Source organism: Jatropha curcas, chromosome 10 (genome assembly GCF_041381405.1).
Source record: "Jatropha curcas cultivar XTBG-Jc1 chromosome 10, XTBG_Jcur_1.0, whole genome shotgun sequence".
Lineage (NCBI taxonomy): Eukaryota > Viridiplantae > Streptophyta > Magnoliopsida > Malpighiales > Euphorbiaceae > Jatropha > Jatropha curcas.
The window spans coordinates 4667653-4687671 of record NC_143160.1 but is presented as its reverse complement, the minus strand read 5'-3'; the positions used below and the strand labels follow the sequence as shown (position 1 = coordinate 4687671).

The 20019-nt window shown below is 34.6% G+C and overlaps 5 protein-coding genes across 6 annotated transcripts; 1 reads left to right on the top strand and 4 right to left on the bottom strand.

Moving 5' to 3' along the window:
• Window positions 1-468: 468 nt before the first annotated feature.
• On the bottom strand, window positions 469-3494 carry LOC105640292 (manganese-dependent ADP-ribose/CDP-alcohol diphosphatase-like protein). 2 transcript variants are annotated; one of them, XM_012224573.4, is made up of 2 exons: window positions 3111-3494; window positions 469-1908 (listed from the first exon to the last, which is right to left on the bottom strand). In XM_012224573.4, exon 2 carries the CDS (start codon window positions 1885-1887, stop codon window positions 925-927), a length of 963 nt encoding a protein of 320 aa, XP_012079963.1. In that variant the 5' UTR covers window positions 1888-1908; window positions 3111-3494; the 3' UTR covers window positions 469-924. The 2 variants fall into 2 exon arrangements, with proteins under 2 accessions (XP_012079963.1, XP_089583063.1); XM_089726937.1 differs by lacking the exon at window positions 3111-3494 and adding an exon at window positions 3028-3046.
• A 181-nt stretch (window positions 3495-3675) lies between these two features.
• On the bottom strand, window positions 3676-8098 carry QS (quinolinate synthase). Its single transcript, XM_012224572.4, has 7 exons — window positions 7225-8098; window positions 6706-6990; window positions 6156-6374; window positions 5875-6054; window positions 4509-5018; window positions 4193-4354; window positions 3676-4109 (listed from the first exon to the last, which is right to left on the bottom strand). Exons 1-7 carry the CDS (start codon window positions 7969-7971, stop codon window positions 4035-4037), a joined length of 2178 nt encoding a protein of 725 aa, XP_012079962.1. The 5' UTR covers window positions 7972-8098; the 3' UTR covers window positions 3676-4034.
• A 2841-nt stretch (window positions 8099-10939) lies between these two features.
• Window positions 10940-12736, top strand: LOC105640735 (serine/threonine receptor-like kinase NFP). The gene has a single exon (XM_020681804.3). The coding sequence runs from the start codon at window positions 10940-10942 to the stop codon at window positions 12734-12736; it is 1797 nt and encodes a 598-aa protein (XP_020537463.1).
• Window positions 12737-13737: 1001 nt separating this feature from the next.
• Window positions 13738-15713, bottom strand: LOC105640290 (phenylacetaldehyde oxime monooxygenase CYP71AN24). Its single transcript, XM_012224571.4, has 2 exons — window positions 14722-15713; window positions 13738-14608 (listed from the first exon to the last, which is right to left on the bottom strand). The coding sequence occupies exons 1-2, from the start codon at window positions 15652-15654 to the stop codon at window positions 14006-14008; spliced, it is 1536 nt and encodes a 511-aa protein (XP_012079961.1). The 5' UTR covers window positions 15655-15713; the 3' UTR covers window positions 13738-14005.
• Window positions 15714-16952: 1239 nt separating this feature from the next.
• Window positions 16953-19123, bottom strand: LOC105640734 (phenylacetaldehyde oxime monooxygenase CYP71AN24). The gene is made up of 2 exons (XM_012225129.4): window positions 18182-19123; window positions 16953-17692 (listed from the first exon to the last, which is right to left on the bottom strand). Exons 1-2 carry the CDS (start codon window positions 19097-19099, stop codon window positions 17090-17092), a joined length of 1521 nt encoding a protein of 506 aa, XP_012080519.1. The 5' UTR covers window positions 19100-19123; the 3' UTR covers window positions 16953-17089.
• Window positions 19124-20019: the final 896 nt, after the last annotated feature.

Genomic DNA, 20019 nt, shown 5'->3' with positions numbered 1-20019 from the left:
ATTTTCACAATCAACACTACCATTCACAACCAGTAACTATGAGCACAATAGCTCCAGTAAAATCCGGAATGGTAAGGGAAGTTGGCTGCAGAAAATAACCACAAATTAACACTTTATTCCATCAATATAGGCAGGAGGAAAGCTATATTGAATGGGAGGGTAGGCAATGCCCCCAGCCTCGGCGCTTCCTCCTCTCCCTTAAATAAAAAAAATTAAAAAAAAAAAAAAAAAGAACAATCTCAAAGCTGATCCTAGGTTTGAACTTAGGACCCTGTAGTAGCTTTTTGGAGCTTTCTTAAGTGTTTGCTCCCCTAACTTAAATTTCTGGCTTCAGCCCTAAACACAGGCATGATGAATGAATAGCCCTCTGATCACCATAAGTGCGCCCTAGCAAACAGTAGTTGAGTAACGGTAATTTGAAATCTACGTATCAGTTATTTTTCACAAATAGATAAAACTGCAAGAAAGTTACCTAATCAAATATGTGAAAGTAATCCATTTGAAACCCAAAAGTGTTACAAATTCTCTATCTCAAGCATCTTATATTTTTTCACAACACATAAAATAGTTTACATGACATTGCTAAAGGGCATGAAGGATCAATTTGAAAACTTCAAAAGCACTCCTGAAATGCCGAGGACAAGGAATGAAATACACCTAAAAAATAAACAACCTCCAGTCCAGAAGAAGAAGATATCCCCTGAATGCAAATATATTTCAAAATAGATTTTGCATACAGAATAATAAAGCATTGCATTCATACCTTTGTTGGCAGTTAAAAATGGCACCACATGTTCCGCAAACAATTTCATTATTGTGGTCTTCCAAGACCTATGAATTTTTCCTTAAGAGGCTTGTGATTAAGGTATACCCATTAAGCTTCTATTAAAGAATGAGTTAGCACTGTCTTACTCTGAAGTTTACTCAGGGATCGAAACACATATCTGTACTCTCCATTCTATCAGAGCCAAAAAGCAGTAACCTGTCATCATAAACATCAATGTAGCCAAACGCATCTGTACCAGGAGGACACTCTAGTGCTGCTTCAAAGGATCTGTGGTGTATTCCATGGGAATCAATTGAATGCCCGCCTTTGTGATCATGTCCAGATAGGCAAACCTTCACGCAATTGTACTGGTGTATCAAATTCATTACTTCATCATAATTCCACAGAAGTGCTTCTAGGTATGACACACCAGGATCCAAAGGCAGATGGCAGCACACAACTACTTTCTGCTTCAATTTTGTTGCATCCTGAAGTATGCCATCCAACCATTGCATCTGTTCTCTCCCAACAGCTCCATTGAACATAAGAAACCTCCTTTCTAGGCCTAGCAGTCCTTCTGGGCTGTTTTTATCTGAATTTGGGTTCTTCTTCCTGAGAAATTCCAAAGCCTGTGATGTTTTAGGATTATCTTCAGGCCATCCAATGGCACTGATATCATAGCCATCAAGTACAATGATTCTATATTCTGAAGCAGGTGAAAAATCATAGTAGGCATGATCATCCGGACTTGAAATATTCAATAATGGTAGTAATTTCTCACGGGGAAGATTATAGAGGCAATGATTACCAATCATGTGATAGACAGGGCCATTGAACTTCTCAAATTCATAAGTTACTTTCTTCACAGCAGTTAGAGATTTGTCCTGGGGGCATTTTCCATCAACAATGTCTCCGAAGTTAATCACAAACTTAAGTTTCTGATGGTTGTTCCATTGTTGTACTGCCCTTTGCAATACGTGGATGCTATGCCGATAATACCTGGGAACGCCTACGAATGAGTAACCGTCAGGAATATCAGCATATTGGACATCAGAGATGACTCCAAAAGAGAAAACAGGTTGCTTCCCTTGTGCACTTACTAATCCACTTGTGGACTCCATATAATAAATAAAACTGATATCCTACAAGACATCATGATGATTTATCATTAGCCAAGTCATCAAATCATTAGCCAGATCACACAAGCCATGGTTAACAAGTTCATAAAATGAGCATAGAAGACAATACTATGCTGAATAGAAAAGCAAATACACAGACATATTTGAAAGAAATCTTTTAACAAGATAAAGGAAAAGAATTCCATTCAATGATACCCAGCAATCCTCTGCTTATGAAGTAAAATAATAAAAATTATAATCAATAGGGGAAATTTTTTTAATAAACTTTTTTCTAAGGATGCAAATCAATGTGAATCAGTCTCAGGTACAAAAGAACTTCTAATTAAAACATAGATGCTGTAGCTAGTCTCTCAGCACCTCTTTTCTATAGTTTTCAAATGGATACAAGCATAAACTCAAACAATTTATACCTTAAAGTTATGCTACTAAATATGTCAAAAATGTAAAACTCCTTCAAGAGCAATATGTTATAGTATTGCCCTTTAGAAAAATTGACTCCTAACAAAGATTTCATCATGCATGTAAGCATACAAATTGCATCATGAGCAACCTTTTTCTAACTTAACTTTTGAATAGAAGGCCAATGAACAATCAACCTCACATAATTCAAAGCTGAATCATGGTTATTCATACTTACCACAGTGTTATAAAAGAAGTTATAAATTATAAGCACTTGTATAACTATTGCTAGTGCTGAATCTATCATAGGGTTATAAACAGCCACAATTTTATGATAAAATAGAAGCACTTTAACATGGACATAATGCTGCAGTCGCTATGCAGTAAATTTGTTGCTGAGAGAAGAAGCGGACATCCTAATACAGCAAACTGAACATTCACCTCAATTTACATGGATAGATTTGGGGTTCAAATAAGCAGCCATTTAATTAGGTCAGAGATTTAGCAAACGACATAAAATCTATGAGAATTATCAGCTAATGTTATAATCAGATAAGACAAAATAAGATTATAGCACTGAGGCAGAGAGGTTATGCACAGTTTTCCAGTCTAAGCTAAAACGTATCAAAAGAAAGGCGGAACCACGTTCCAAAAATAAAGCAGATAATGAACCAAATAAATTCATTTCATTTTCATATCCAAAGATGTAAAATGCAAAACTACCATAAGAATGCAACAAGTGACGAGCTCTAAATTAAAGAGAAAGAGGAAGAAAAAGAAGAGCGAAGAACGCGTGTTTGGCGTACAATTGATTTTGAAAGGCAGTGAATCGATCCGTCGAATTCGGGTGAAGAAGCGATACCATCGACAATGGAATTGCAGCTATGGATGCATTGGAAATTTGACTATTAGATTACACTCGATTGGGAATAATGGAACGAGATGCTGCGTCAAGATGGTGGTTGCGGTACGTCAATGGGCCACGTAATACGGAATAAATGCATTTGTAACATTGAACCTGACCAATGTTCCGTTTTTTTCCCCTCAGGTACGTCGTTTTAGCCTTTTAGGGTGTGTCATGCACCGCCAGTTGACCTGCTTTTAGCAAAATGCACATATATTAAAAATGTTGATAAAAAGTCATCAAAGTTTACACACAAAGTACCAATAAGATGTCGGACTTCTATGGTGAGCCACCTCAACTCTATAAGTGTGAGCCCAGAAGTTCAATCCAAATAATGGTTGATTTCATCCTTCCCAATAATGGGTATTCCCAAAAAAAAAAAAAAAAATTTCTGTTGTTTTTAAAAACCAGTCATCGGACCTTAAGTAATTATTTTATAGGCTATGGTGTTAGCAATGCTTGGAATATTACCAGAAAAAAGAAAAATAAAAAGACTTCGAATTTTCAGTTTGTTAAGATGAGAGTCTGGCTTGTTTAGCCAAAATATGTTGTTCCATGGCCATGATTATGACGCTCCTATACACAACAAATGGTTACAACATTTTCTAAGATCATGAATCACTCAATTTCGTATGAACCTAACACTAAACTACTATTTTTCTTAAATAATTAAAAAAGAAAAACGAAAAGATGCTCAACTAAACCGTTGGCAGGTACAACGATTTCTATAGCAGATGTGTGTACAAGATGTTTGACATAAAAATCTTCTGCTGTAGGTTATAACCTCTAAATAATATCCTCTCAAGCCTAGATTTTATCACCCTTATTATGATATTGGCCTTCCATTGCCATTGGAGAGAAGAACTTCATTTACAAGCTTCTCTGGCATTTCTTTTGTCATCTGCAAATGGAATCAAAGAAGAGTTAAGTCGTTAGATCCCAAATTTTACTTTTAAAATGATGTGCTAGTTGAAGATTCCTCACCTGGAAGTGTCTCATGTGCAGTATTGGTTCACAACCAACATCAGCAATTGATTTTCCACTCGGAGTTTGCAGTTTAAACCGCTCTGCTTCATACTCCGCAATGACATTTTTCTCATCAGGCAGGTGCTCACAAACTTTTAGAAGGGAATCGAGAGAGTTCATCTGCCAGATCACAGCAAATATCATATGAGTGGTCTCACTTCAGGCATAAAATTTCTCAGACAATTTTGGAGAACATTCTCTGAAATTGTTTATTTGATTGAATTGATGAGTAACTTCGGTTATGCAACCAGTTCAATACCAAGAATATACTAACCTTCATATATGGACAGGAAGCACAGCCACCATGAAGGGAACATCCTTCCCCAGAAGCAACTCCAGGTACAACAGGTAATGCAAAGTCCCCTGCCGTTACTGATTTCAGGCTTGGGGATGAATTTGATGATGTTCTTGTTATCGAGTCTGATGAGACTGGAAAGACAATTTCAACATTAATTTTAGCTCCTGCTGAAGACCCTGCAGAACCTAATAAATGCTGAACTGCTGCAACAATTGAAGTAATCATCCCTGATTCTGTTCCCAAAACAAATTGCAAGTGATCATTGACATTTCTATCCAATGCCTCTTGAACTCTCTGCTTTATAAAATCTAATATATTTTGAGTGGAACCGACAACCCCCATTCCTCTCCTCTTTGCTTCCATTGCCAAGGAAAACATTTCTCCAGGGACCTCAAGATGAGCAGTAAGGAAAGCATCACAGTACATCTCATTTATCTTCTCCACAACTTCATTTCCAAAAAGATGATGAACAATACATGTTCCATCCTGATATAAAAATTTCATGTCATCAATAAATTTAGAAAATAAGACAGCAGTAATGCATTAATATAGAGAAAATAATACGGAAAAGAATCCTTGGCTGTACTGAGCTGGACCTTACAAAACTGTAAGACTCTAGGGCTCTGTGATAATTTTCTAAGGAGAGCTGACAAAAATAACTAGACAAGAAACTTATATGTGGTTCAAAATCAGTCTGCCTGACATATGTTCTTACATATCACACCCACAAAATCCTGATGCAATGACTGAAACTTGGCATGCAACTCCCTAAAAATTATTTCAAGGGTTTTGTATGCCTCTGCATGCATGTTTTAAGAGAGGGAGATTTTCTTTTGCTTTTATTACTGCCTGCAATGGCAGGTTAAGAAAATGACTTGATTGTGAACCACGAAGAACTAATTAGCCCCCAAAAAATAATGCTAAGAAAAGTTCGGTGCCCCAAGGCCCCCACCCCCCACCCTCCTCCCCCCTTTTTTTCCCAATTATATCTCTTAGTCTCTTCTCATTCTAGAGCTTGCCACAGCAGTTTGAAAAGGATAAATGACTAAAGCTGTTTTGCCTTAATATATATAATTCAACAGTTTCATTTAATGGCTTGCCAATTTCATATTGACTTTGTTGAATCATTATCCTGTATCTTGAAACTAAAATATGAAAAGAACAAGTAGTACAATAATCAATAACCAAATAAATGTTAATCCAGGCTTCAGCTTACACATCAGACCAATAGATACCTCCACTCCAAAATAATATCCATATTACACGAATACTTCAGAATTCATTATGCATATTAAATTTTGATTTCGTCTTAGCTCTATTGAGAATTGAAAGGAGAGATCACCTGATAATAATGCAAGCGAGATAACAATGCTTTGATGGAGTCTCTATTATGTGCTGGATGTACCTCAGCAATTTCATCATCAGTCATCACTGTCATTTGTTGGAACAATTTTGCAATATTGGCACCCATGTATGAATCAGGTCCATACCACACATTTAAATCAGGAATTTGAGCGAAAGCCTGTGGATGAAGTAGAAGAGGGGAAAAGGGGCAATCGATGATTACGTGCTTCATGGTACACAAGATGCAGAAGATAAAAGGGCAATTACAATAATACTAACCTGCAGGATAGTTTGCACGACATTAGAAGAAGTACAGGTGATTGTAGGCACAAGCTCATGAGCATAAGCCTTTGTCTCAAGTGAAGTATTTATGTAGACAACATGCAATGAATGAGGGGACCCTGAAGCTGCCTCAAGATAATTCATATAAGCAGGGCTAGATGCAGCATCTGCCAATGAACAACCAATGCGCTCTCTTGACATCCTATAAACACCAACCTGCATTTAAATATCAAAAAGGAACAAAGTTAAAATTGCTCTAATGGTATTTGAGATCCAGTAGTGTTAAATCTACATTGGATAAAAAAACTGTCATCCAATCAGTGCATAATAAAAGTATAAAGGTGGAAATATTAATTAAAGTTCTTCTTTCTAGAACCTGTATCAGTCATTAAAAGAAACTTTGGATACTTAAGCTCTTAAACCTGTGATACTTAAGTATTATCAGGCTGTTGTAAGATTGGCTCCTTTATGTAATATTATTTTATTCATTTCACTCTTTCCCCTAAGCAGCACCGACATAAGAAGCAAGAATAAAAGGATGACGTACCTCTCCAAAGCCAGCCTGATCAAGGATGGCACGAACATTTTCTGACATAAAATCTACACCCAAGACTGTTATGAATTTGCATCCGGCTTTTGCCATCTTCACTGCACTATCTGCCATGACCAATGAATCAGATATATGTATGTGAGGCCATAGCTTCTGTGCAGCAGTTAAGACACCTTGAACTTCAGGGTCCATGTAAAAGTGAGCAACAACACCAATTTTCTTCTCCTTTAGCACATTGACAAGTTCTCGGACCTTAGATTCATCAGGGTACAAATATCTTGCCTATGAAAGGGAACAAAATGAGCTAGTATGAAACATAAATGTAGACTCATCATCAAAATGCAAAAGAGGTTCTCCTACGTTAAATTTCTTTCAAATCCAATGATATAGTTTCCCTTTTTTTTTTTTTTTTTTTTTTTTTGCACAGAGAAAAGTACTATTGTATTTGCTCTATAATCATAATCAAGTTAGAGGAATACAATCAAAGTCAGTCAAATAGAGGACTTTCTTGTTTACCTGAGCTTCAGCGTAGCTTCCCTTGGCCTGAATACCCTCTGAAGTGACAGCCAACGAAGGAAATGGATCGACAAGTTGCTTCCCTTCCCTTTCCGCCACCAGTTTCCTCGTTCTCTTCTGCATACTTACCAACACATTATGCCAAGTATTCACTCTCGACCTCTCGCCGCCAGGCAACCCAACATTGAGCGCAGCCAAATTTTCCGTCTTCACGCTCAACACCTCCTCAGGCGCCGCCCCGTCCAATACCGATAACAAACAAGCACAGAACCCTCGCGTAATCTCCGAATCGCTGTCCGCCAAAAATCTCATCTTTCCGTAGCGGTCCAACTGGGCGTCGAGCCAGACTCGGGCTGTACAGCCCATAACCCGATTGGAATCCACTCGGGATGACTCAGGAAACGGAGCAAGGAGGGAGGCATAGTGAATAACCCGTTTAACGCGGTTGATTGGTTCAGTGATGGATTGGAATTCGGTAATAAGATGCAGCAACTTATCCGGAACGAACTCAGCTGGGGGTGAAGGGGAGAAAGTAACAGCAGAGCATGAAAAGCGAGAGATGTTAGGGTTAGTAGGAGAATTGGGTACGGAATCGGAAGGGATACACTTAAGGGACTTAAAGGAAAATGAAGAATATTGTGTTTCATGGGGGAAAAGCCTGCGTTTAGGAGTACAATTAAGGGAGATAGAGAAAAGAGAAGAATAACAAGAAGAAGCTTTCATGGAAATAGTTGCAGAGGACTCCATGGAAGAGGTGAAGTCGAGGGGAAAGAGACTGGTGATAGTTAAGGAATGGCCTTAAAGTGCGTGTTTAGGGAAAATGGAAAGGTATGGGTTGAGGTGTGTTTAATATTTGGAGATGTGGAGAAAAGAGAAAGCAGGGCCTTTTAAAAAGGGCACTGAACGTAGGAGTAGGAGATGGTGACACGACGCAACAGCGCAGCCTAGAAAGGGTACTTCGCGCCACTTACCATCACGGAAAAAACTGATGCAAAATAATAATAATAAAGATCAAATTTCAATTTAGTCCCTAATATTTTTGCCTTATTCTAATCAGACTCAATTTCTTTCCAGTTTAATTGAACAAACTTATATGAACATATACTGCTACTTTGCTAATTTGCTGATGATGTTAGCAAAGCAACTGTTGATGTTTATATGGTGATATTTATTTGATTTTAAATGTTGCAAGTCATTATTAATTGAATTGAGTTTTTTTTTTTTTTAAAAAAAAAAAAGCGATATTGCTTAATTTTAGAAAAGGTAAATTTTGCTGCCATAAAAAAAAAAAAAAAAAAAAGGGAGATGCACATAAATAAATCAAATGAAAAAAAATGTTGTTTTTTCAAATACTAAACAAAACTTATACATGTAACAGTCGATTTTAAAAGATAAAAGAAATTGATCCGATAGTCTGTTATTGCACGAGCTTCAAAGGAAAATCAGATTAAAAGTTATAAATCGCAAGGTAGCAATGAATCCTTTTTCTTTTAAGTCCCTTAAGTGTATCCATCTTGATTCCATGCCCAATTCTCCTACTAACTCTAACTCTAACATCTCGCGCTTTTAATGTACCGGATATTTTTACTGACATGTTAGTGCATCAAACAAACGAGTGGAGCCTAATGAATTGAGACGATAATGCATTTCCCCTTCGAAAACAAAACGACAAAGGAGAAGAAAGAAACTACAAAGAACTTAAAAATTAAGGGTGGACAAAGACTTGTGATTTGGGGGTCAAAATTGGGCGCTGAAAAAGCGACTAATGGCTGTCCATCTTCCAATCGCTTCTCCACTGCTTTTACGGTGTTTAATTAATCGAATCTATCTAGCTCCTGAGTATGCCAAGGGACCATTTTCCGAAAAGTGAAATCTCACCAAGGAATATTGTAAAATTCGTAACAAGGATTTCGTTCTGTCGTTTAGTATAACGGCGCTATTATATATGGATCCGTCCCTTACATATTATGAGAAGACCAATGTACTAGATTCAATGGTTTTTTTTTTTTCCATTAATAATTTTATCTTTTCTATTGGCCTAATGCATATTTTATCGTTTAGCATGACAGCAATACAATATTTCGTTTCGTAATAATTTTATCATTAAGTTTTGGATTCATTTGGTCTTTTTTTATTTGATAAAATATATTGATTAATTCATGAGATTTAACTTATTTTGTCTTTTATTCACAAAATGCTATTTTTTAAATAATTATTATATTTAACATTAAATAATTTTATGTTTGCTTTATTTATGTGAATTTTCTATCAGTTTTGTAAATCTTAAAACTTTAATAAAAATATCTATTACTAATATTTATTTAATTTTGATTGCTTACACAAAAATAAAACTTTCATAATATTATTCAATGTTTTCATTTATTATTTTTGCAGGTTGAGGTAACGGTATATAATAATTTTATGCTCTTCTTTTTTACAAAATTATTATTTCGAGGCAATTTAATTTTTTATTGTTTATATTAAAATAGAACTTTTCAGCTACTAGGGAATGCTTTTAACAAAATTTTATTTAACATTCTACTAATATTCAGGCTTTATTTATTTCCGTAAAATAATTTATATGAAAATATTTTTTATAATTTTCGTTGTTTGGGGCGCTCAGAAGAATAAGTCAAAGGAAAATATTTTTCTTATTTTTTAAGGAAAACAACTTCTCATTTTCGAGAGAGAAACATTTTCTGGATATTTACAAATCTTATAAATCCATATTTTTTTAATTTATTAATAATCATAATCATTAACACCGGTCATCATACCGATTACCACCACCTGCCACCAGCAGCTTTCATAATTTATATTTTTTTTTCATTCTTTTTATATTTAATAATAAAAATTTTAAATTATAAAATTTCTATTATTATTAATATTTTGTACGGTCTTATGAGATAAGACTTTAATATTTTTAACTAATTTTCAATATACAACTAAATAATGTAAATTAAGTCATTTACAAAATATTTTTCAAGGAAAATATTTTTCATGAAAATATTTTTCAACAAGTTATTTTCCTACAAATTATTCTAAGAAAACATACGGAGCCTCAGTAATGATTAATTTTTCATAGCAGTTATCATATTTTTATTTTACTAAAAAGAACAAAGTAAATTATGTCTCTAGCAATTTTAAATTATATTAGTAATAGTAATATTTAATACTATTTAATTTTAGTTAAAAATGTATTAATATGCCTTGTCAAAAAAATGTACTAATATGAAAATACATACACGACAAAAATGTTATGTGTTGACACTTGTGACAACGTATAAAGACAAGTTTATGAGTGCTTTTCTTTTTGTATTTAACGTAATTAATGATTAATGATTGTTAATTTGTCTTGTATCATCGTTAATGCTAAGAACAGAAAACAAATGCTTCGTTAAATTATTACAAATTGTTGGATGTTCGGATTTTTTAACCAAAGAAAAAACAAGAAACATTCAATTCCTTACTTGGGGAAAAGATGAAGTATTAAACAACACATATCTGTGTATTCAACTGAAGAATTATCGCAGAGCAATCACTGATGTTGAGACTCAGACTACAGATGTATTCGATATTTATGTTAGTAAAAAACCAGTTGACAGGCCGGCCGACCGGCCGTCCATTTATTAGTTTATTTGATTGCAAGTTCCCCTCCCATCCCATGTAACACTCCAAACATTCCATATCCTCATTCCTTACTATCTAATCTATCATGTTTCCACTTCCCAAATTCACATGTCTTTGCTCTCTGATAATCCTTCTCGTCAATCCCATTTTTCCTCAACAACTCTATGACACCTCCGGCTGCACTTCAAACTCACTAGGCCATGAAGCCAACTACATTTGTAGTTCTAACAAAAGGGATTGCAAAACTTATATAGTCTATAGGGCTCAAAATAATTTCAACACAGTCTCTTCCATAGCTTCTCTCTTTAATCGAACCCAATCAGATCTTCGCCTTGTCAACCAATTAAGTGAAGATGATTTTAGGATTCTATCACTTGGGCGTGAAATTGTTATCCCAATTACTTGTTATTGCCTTGATGGGTTCTCTCAGTCCATTTTCATGTACAATTTTTCTAGCAAAGACTCGGTTTCCTCAATTGCTTGTGGAGTTTTTGAGGGTTTGGTGAAAGCACAGAATCTGTTAGAGAAAAATCCTGACTTGGGAGGAAATAATATTCCTGATGGTTATGTGATAAATGTACCTATTCGATGTGCTTGCCCTGAGCCGAATCAGCAAATCAATGGTGTAAATTATCTTGTTACATACCCTATTATCGAGGGTGATCACACAGATTTAATTGCTAGTAAATTTAAAGTGTCTGAGAAAATGATCTGGGATGCCAATGGATTAGCACCATACAGTACCATTTTTCCTCAAACAACTTTGCTTGTACCAACAAAGGATGTTCTTGATGTTAATTGGAGTATTGGATCTGTCCCTAAAAACTCATCTGTTCCTAAAGCAGTAATTCCTTTGGAGAAAGTTTTACCATCTGGTAAACGATCAAGCAAATGGGTTTCCCGTTTATTTCTTGGACTAGGTGTGTGTTTCCCAGTTGTTTCAATTGTTGTAGGATGTGGGGTTTTTATATACATCCAAAGAAAGAATCATCTTAGGAGTTTTCAACCTTTATCTGCAAGAAGTTCAGTGTCATCAAACATGTCACCTGACTTTCTTGATGGAGTGTCAAAGTTGAAGAACTCCTTGATCAATTATAGCTTAGAGGAGATAACTACTGCAACTGAGAATTTCAATGAGGCTTCAATGATCGGTGCAAAAAAGTATAAAGGTAAGATCGGTGGTTCATTTCTTGCAATTGAAGAGATGGATTCTGAGGAAGCTGCACGAAATGTGATTTATATATTGACAAAGATTAATCATTTAAACATTGTTAGGCTTGAAGGTTTTTGCCATGAAAGCAACAAACCTTATCTTGTCTTTGAATTTGCTGAGAATGGTACCTTATGGGACTGCTTGTCAAATCCAAAATTGGATAGGCAGTTCACATGGGCAAAAAGGCTGCAGATTGCATTTGATCTAGCTGCAGCTCTTCACTACTTGCATAACTCAACAACACCAGCGTTTGTTCATCACAACATAAATAGCAGAAATGTGCTCGTAACTTCTGATTGGAGGGCTAAAATTTCAGGGTTTAGTTTGGCAAAAGCAGTTACTAACGGGCAGATATGCCTTAAAATGGATGTGTTTGCATTTGGAGTTGTTTTGCTTCAGTTGATATCAGCAAAAGAGGTTATAAGTACTACAGATGAGAAAATTGTAATGGATTCAATCAATTTCTTGCTTGATGATAGGATTGAAGATTCTTCACAGTTCTTGGAAAAACTAAAGGGATTCATAGATCCAGTTTTGGAGGGGGATTATCAATTGGGAGATGCTATTTGTTTGGTGCTCCTGGCAAAGAGTTGTATTGAGGATGAGCCAGATCTTAGACCTATCATGACTGATATTATTATAGCTCTTTCAAGAATTGTATTTGTATAGCTTTTTTTATTTTGCTTTTCTTCTTCTTGTTTTTACAGAAATTTCAGTGATAAGTTAATCATATTCATACTTAGCTTAATTATTTTTATCTTAACAAAAATAAAGACTAAAGCATATATCACAAGCTCTGTTATACGACCTTATCACTTAAAAAAATTCAAAAATTGGTCTAATTAATAATATTTTTATATGACTATAATGATTATATAAATTTTGTTCTATTGCAATAAAATTCAACGGTAACAGTGGAGTGGAATGGGTCAAATATTCAAATTTGAAATGTAAGCTTGAAAGCAACTCTTTTGTAATACAAATAGTCCAGTCGAAACAATGATTTTTTTCCATTGCAACACTTAAATAAAAGAAAAAAATTCTACGTACCATTAACTATGAAAAGGAAAAATTTAGAGTGTGTTTGAAAAGAGGAGAACGGAAAATGAGAGTGAAAAATAACAAATGAAAGTTAAATTTCTTCAATTAGATATGGTGAAGAAAATTTAGAAAAAATGAAAATCATGAGCACCTCATCTTAGCCGACCAAGCTAATGTCATTGACCAAACTTTTCAATTTGTCTCTTTCATTTGGACTCAACAGGACAGGGGTTTACCAACCCAATTAAGTAGTTACACAAACATTTTTAAGTAGTGAATCAAATTCATGTATGATTATATCTTTGAAACCCACTTTGTATAACTAAGTTTTATTAATATCTTAACGGATTATTAAGGGTAAAAAAAGACAAAAAAAAACTTTTATTGACTAAATTTTTAATTCAAAATGAGATAAATGGAGTATTATATATTATTACAAGAAAACGAAAGTGATTAACTAGTGGCACGTGATTGATCAATTTTCTTTTCATGTCATATGAATTTTTTTTTTTTTTTTTTTAAAGTTATCATAAGATTAACAAAATCATATAAGTTGGTTGATTTTTGACGAGGATTTCTCTTCATTGTGCATATAAATAAAGACAACATTTATTTAAAAGTGGAAGCTATTAATTATATATGTATATGATTTATTAATCAACTCTTCAAATATTATTTCAGTACAAGAGGGAGAAAACTCTAATTCAAACCTTAATTAACTTTCGTAATTAAATATCCAAATCCTCACCTTCCAACTGATTAATCATCACTTTCAGTTCATGTCTATGCCCACAGAACATTAAATCCAAATAAACAAGGAAAAATATAATGAACAGCATCTAGAGCACCATTTATCCTTTTCCCTCTGTATCTGTAAGGATAATGAACAACACTTAACTAATTATGCAGAGAAGGCACAACCATGAGAGGTATTTTCTTCCGAATAACCAAATAGAAAACCTCATCCATGTCCAAATCCTCTGGCCCTTGACCCTCAGGCAATTTCCAATCAAACAAGAAAAGAAGATTGGCCAACACATATTCAACTTCTTTAAGTGCATATGATATACCAGGGCAAAGCCTTCTTCCTGAACCAAATGGAATATACTCTTTATGTTGTCCCTTAAAGTCAGCTGGATTATCAACAAACCTTTCTGGAATAAAATCTTCTGCTTGTTCCCATAACCTTGGATCTCTCTGAATGCCCCATGCGTTGATCAATACTCTTGTGTTGGCCGAAATGTCATATCCTTCAAGTTTAACATCCGATGTTGTTTGACGAGGAATCATTCCCGACACATGATGTCTTAGAGTTTCTTTCACTACGCATTTGAGGTAGACCATGTGATCAAGATCGGATTCTTCTACTTTTGATTTATTTCCTACCACTCTTCTTACCTCTTCTTGTGCTTTCTTCATTATTCTTGGATTTTTCATTAGCTCTGCCATTGTCCAGTCCATGGTTGTTGCAGTAGTATCAGTTCCTCCAATAAACATATCCTGCAATTATTAGACCAGGAGAAAGTATATATATTAGCTCTGTCAGGATTTGAACCCTGATATGCACAAACAAACGCAAAAACAGATAGAGAGATACATATATTTAAATATACCATTAGGACAGCTTTCATGCTTTCGCGAGTGAAATCAACGGTAAGCATGTCAGTCTTTTCAAGATGGAGAAGAATATCCACAATGTCTTTCCTATCATCAGCCTTGTCCTGGCTTCTTCCTAGATGTTCTTCAATCACTTTATCAAGAAAACCATGCAATTCTTTGGAAGCTTTTTTCACTTTTCCTGTGAAGCCAGTTAGAACATCTAGCAAACCCAAAGAAGGAAAAAAATCTTGGAAGGTGAAACTTCCAACAAGGTCTATTGCTCCTCTAACCAAATCCCCAGAACTACTATGCCCACTTTCATTATTATATACAGTACCAAGAGCTGATCTTGATACGATGTTGTTAGAAATTGAAACAAGCAATTCACTTAAATCAACTGGAGATCCTTGCAAGCTTGCATGGCGCAGTTTCTCCACTAAGTTTGCAGTTTCTTCTCTTCTTACAAATTCAAAATATTGTACTCTTTTCTGGCTCAAGAGTTCAAGAACGCAAACCTTCTTCACTTGTCTCCAATACTCACCATATGGACAAAAAGCGAGGTTCTGGCATCCAAAGAACAGGTCATCGGCCGCGGCGGTTTTAGGCCGGTCACCGAAAGCAATATCATGATTTTTAGTGATTTCTTGAGCTATCTCTGCCGAAGAAACTACAAGAGTCGGAACTTTTCCGAAATGGACCATCATAAGAGGGCCATATTTATCAGAAAGCTTTTTGAGAGAGCGGTAAGGGAGTGGACCTAACTGGTGAAGGTTTCCGATCAGTGGTAGCCTTGGTGGTGATGGAGGCAATTTGAGTTTGCGATTTTTGGCGAGTTTAAACAAAAAAACAAAGGATAAAAGAAGGACAGGGGCAAGAAGCAAAGGATCGAATGGAACTGTTTTGTCTAGCTCTTGCCACCATTGATGAAACAAAGCTACTAGTTCCATTTTCCTTTTTTATTCTACTTTGATACTCTACTAGTGAATTGCAAAGCATACAGGGACACCACAAATATATAGTTAGGAAAGGCAGGGGTACCAAGCCACCAGACAAGCCAAGAGGCAATGGTTTTTCTTTTCTTTTTTTTTTTTTTCCTTTCTGGGCGGCCCGGCGGTCCACTGCATATGTATGTACTATCGAGGAAAATAGCAAAGGTGGACTTTTTCGCTTTTTTATCCAATTGCTAAGTGGGAATACTTAATTTAAATTTTGAACTGAAAAAAAAAAATTATAAACTTTAACAATTTAACAATTTGCGTTTGATGAAGTTTCTCAATGTATTTTTTTAGAAAAATAAATTTAATATGAAAGAGAAAAAACTGACAAAAACATTTTGACAACAAACGAAATATTCATTCCATAACTTAAGAAATTTAAATGATTTGGCACAAATGAATATATAAAGCTTAAAATAAGAAAATTTGGCACAAAAATATATCTCCGGTACTAAACAGAAGAAATTATTATTTGAACATATATGTGATTATAATATTAAAAGTGAGATGACAAGATAGACTTTCTTCTGTATTTTATAAATCAATAGTCAATTTTGAAGACTATGTATAAACTTAATACTGTAAGTTGGCATTCTTGAATTCAATCAAAAGAGTTCCTTTCTTCTTCTTTTGGTTTTAAGATTGTCAAAGTCTTTTGTCATTAATCACTCTTTTTATATTACTGAATAAGAAAAGAAAAAATAAAACAGAAGAAGCAACTATTAATAATGAAATTTCACTTTGTCTTCATATGGCCTATCTTATATGACCAATTCCATCATTTTGAATAATCATTCTCCCATTTTTCATTACTATATTCTTTTGTATGACCCTTTTTTAATTATATGTAACCCAACAACTAATTAATAGATAACAAGTGTTAACGTTTTTCCTGAAACCGGGATGGTAAGCACATGGATGTGCAAACTGTCCAGTTGCCACTCTAAAATGGACAGAAATATTTAAAAAACAAAAATGAAAAATTTTTAAAAAAAGATAAAGAGGGCTGCCTCCATCTTTAGCTTCCTTGCATTTTCTGATAGGACTGGGAGCATAAATTTGCACCGAATAATTAGCAAGTGGTGGGCACTGCTCATTCATTCAAATAGAAATTTTATCATCAGTTCATTAACTCTTTTTCTAATTTGCAATTAGACATTTTTTCAAAATAGGAATTTATATTATAATTTCTCGATTATGTCACTAAATAATGTTAAGAATTGAACAAACTAATAGCCGGGGTCTTGAAGTACAATGCAAAGAAGGTAGCTTTTGCTGTTCATTTTTCAATGTGAATTATTTGTGACCAAAAAGCATTCCCTGAAAATACAGAAAAAAGAAACACAAGACATGCCAATGTTATACAACAGCAAAAGTGGGAACTTGATCAGGGAGAGTACAATGCTGGAACGAGACGAAGAGGAATTTTCTTATGAACAGAAAGCCCATAAACTTCACTCATGTCCAAATCCTCACCATCAGGCAACTTCCAGTTAAACCAATAGAAGAGATTTGCAATCACAACCTCTGCTGAAGCCATCCCAAACGTGATTCCTGGACAACCCCTTCTTCCACCGCCAAATGGGATGAATTGGAAGTCTTGGCCTTTGAAATCAAGTGGGTTATTCTCAAATCTCTCTGGCCAAAACTCTTGAGGTTTGTCCCATACCTCTGGGTCTGTTTGAATTGCAAGTGCATTTACAAGCACGGTTGCTTTAGGAGGAATATAATATCCTCCCAATTCAACACTTGTAGATGTTTCTCTTGGAACCAATAGAGGAGCAGGAGGATGCAATCTAAGAGTTTCTTTGATTATACATTTCAAGTAATTCATTTGTTCAATATCATCTGCCTCTACCTTTAATTTCTTTCCCACAACTCTTCTTACCTCTTCTTGGACCTTACTCATCACATTTCCATTTTTCATAAGCTCTGCCATTAACCATTCCGTTGCAGTTGAAGTTGTATCAGATCCTCCTACGAACATGTCCTGAAATTTACAATGAAGTAATTTTGAATCAAACTTTGCAAGGATATCTGATTTAATTTTGAATTTAGTAGTTCACAAGTGTTTTCATTGTATTCTGTTATGTGTTATTATTTAGGCTTGGTCAAGACATTTCCAAACAAGTGTCTAGTAGATTGGCAAACAGCTAAACGAGCTAAGCTTTATTAAGCTCAAGTTTGGCTTGTTAAAAATGTATACCGAGTTCGAGCTAGAGCCAAACTCATTTGATGTTATAAGTTGGCTTCTGAGCCAACTTGGTAATAAGGTTCGCGTATCTCATTTCAAAGAATTCAACCTGTTTATTAAACTAACTCCATAAATCGGATAAAAAATTTAAATTATTAGGGTTGTGCATGATCTTCTAATTCTAAGTCAAGCCAAGTTTCAAGCAATTCATATACGACTTGATTCATTTATGGTTATAATACAGTTTTTTCAAACAAAAATGCAAAGAAAGTATATATATCATACCAACAAGATCGCTTTGATTTTTTCTTGACTAAGCTGAAAATCGAACGTGCCATTCTTTTCAAGCTGCAGGAGAATATTCACAAAATCTTTCTTAGCAGACAAGTCATCTTCTTCTTCATGATTCCCCAAATTCCTATGCTCTTCAATCACCTGATCAAGAAAAGCATCTACCTCTCTTAAAGTTGATTTCAACTCGAAAACTAAACCAGTTAGATAATCCATCCATTTCAAGAAGGGAAATGTATCCCCAAAACTAAAGCCCATAAATTGCTCCATCATTCTTCTTGACAACTTTCCAAACTTGCCCCCTTCAGACTTCTGGCCAAGAGCACATCTTGAAATTATGTTGATTGAAATAGATGCCAGCATATCACTTATATTAACAGAGTCCCCTGTGACACATGCATCTCGAATTTTATCGACCAAATCTGCAACTTCCTCGTCCCTTATAAACTGAAATGATTGCACTCTTCTCAGGCTTAAAAGTTCAAGAACACAAATCTTTCGAACTTGTCTCCAATACTCACCATAGGGAGAAAATGCGATATCCGCGCATCCATGCAGGAAAATATTTGCAGCTGTCATTTTGGGTCTGTTTGAGAAAACAATATCATGACCCTTCATTATTTCTCTGGCGGCTTCTGCAGATGAAACAACAAGAGTCTTATTTTGCCCAAAATGCAAGAGCATTAAAGGTCCATATTTCTTGGACAGAGCATCGAGAGAACGATGAGGGAGTTTGCCTAGCTGGTGAAGGTTTCCAATGATTGGTAGCTTTGGTGGGCTAGGAGGTGAGTTGAGTCTCCCATTGCCACCTCCTCTTCTAAGCTTATGCAAAAGGAAAACAAAGGACAGGAAAACAAGGAGGAAAAGAAAGGTATTGAGCTCCATTCGCTGCAAGTATGGTAATATAGCCATTTCCAGGATTTAGTTTTGCACAAGGAACTCTTTCCACTTATATGGTTAGCCAAGCTCCTATTAATGTTCGCATGCAGACAATTTGTGGACGTTGCAACCGAACTAGCAAGCATTTGAAGTCAAAATAGTTACATAATCAAAATCTCCAAATGTATATGTTCATCTACTCGGTGCTTGCTACTATGATTTCAAAAAATAAATAAATGAATAAAGTTTCAAGTTTCTCACTACTACCTACGAGCTCAATCGGTTAACTTGCTTGGCATTTTCTTATCCACGAGTGTCTAAGTATTTAGAGATAGACTTAGGTAAACCCCTATCTATGCAACTAAATTAATAAAAAATGACTCTTTTTTTTTTTCTAAAGCGAAGTATTTCTTATAAAAAAATAATGGATAAAATAGCACTATTTTTAAAAAATTCTACAAGTAACGCCATATATGTAACCATTCATATATATATATATACTAAATCAATTTTAAAATGTATTTTTTTTAAAAAAAGATTGTGTTCTTATATAATCATTTTATATACAAATATATAATCGAAAATACTATGTTGAACCAAAAAATTATTAATTTGATGCGTAAGAAATGTAGGGAAGTTTTCTCCATTAAAAAACATGTATGATCTATGTATAAAAGCTAAATTCTTCCATCGGTGTCACCTTAAAATTTTGATTGCTCTTAGTAATTTTTTTTTTCTTAATTACCCACAAAATACAGTCACAATTGAATTAATATTATGAATATCAATAAATATTATTAATGTTAACGTAATTGATAATTTTAATATCTTTCAAAATAATAAAATTTTTAGTTTTCTACAATTAATGAAATAATAACTTCATTAATATTATTTTAAAGTAATTAATTTAATATTTTTAATAAACAATAATTAAATATATTACTTGTGTTTTT

Bases quoted from the DNA above. Each gene is read 5' to 3' on its own strand.
- LOC105640290 (XM_012224571.4), bottom strand. From the start codon at position 15,654: ATGGAACTAGTAGCTTTGTTTCATCAATGGTGGCAAGAGCTAGACAAA. The intron at 14,609-14,721 runs GTATATTTAAAT...TAATAATTGCAG, and splicing joins GCATGAAAGCTGTCCTAATG to GATATGTTTATTGGAGGAAC.
- QS (XM_012224572.4), bottom strand. From the start codon at position 7,971: ATGGAGTCCTCTGCAACTATTTCCATGAAAGCTTCTTCTTGTTATTCT. The intron at 6,991-7,224 runs GTAAACAAGAAA...TCCCTTTCATAG, and splicing joins GAAGCTACGCTGAAGCTCAG to GCAAGATATTTGTACCCTGA. The intron at 4,110-4,192 runs GTGAGGAATCTT...TTCCATTTGCAG, and splicing joins TGCACATGAGACACTTCCAG to ATGACAAAAGAAATGCCAGA.
- LOC105640734 (XM_012225129.4), bottom strand. From the start codon at position 19,099: ATGGCTATATTACCATACTTGCAGCGAATGGAGCTCAATACCTTTCTT. The intron at 17,693-18,181 runs GTATGATATATA...TGTAAATTTCAG, and splicing joins AAATCAAAGCGATCTTGTTG to GACATGTTCGTAGGAGGATC.
- LOC105640735 (XM_020681804.3), top strand. From the start codon at position 10,940: ATGTTTCCACTTCCCAAATTCACATGTCTTTGCTCTCTGATAATCCTT.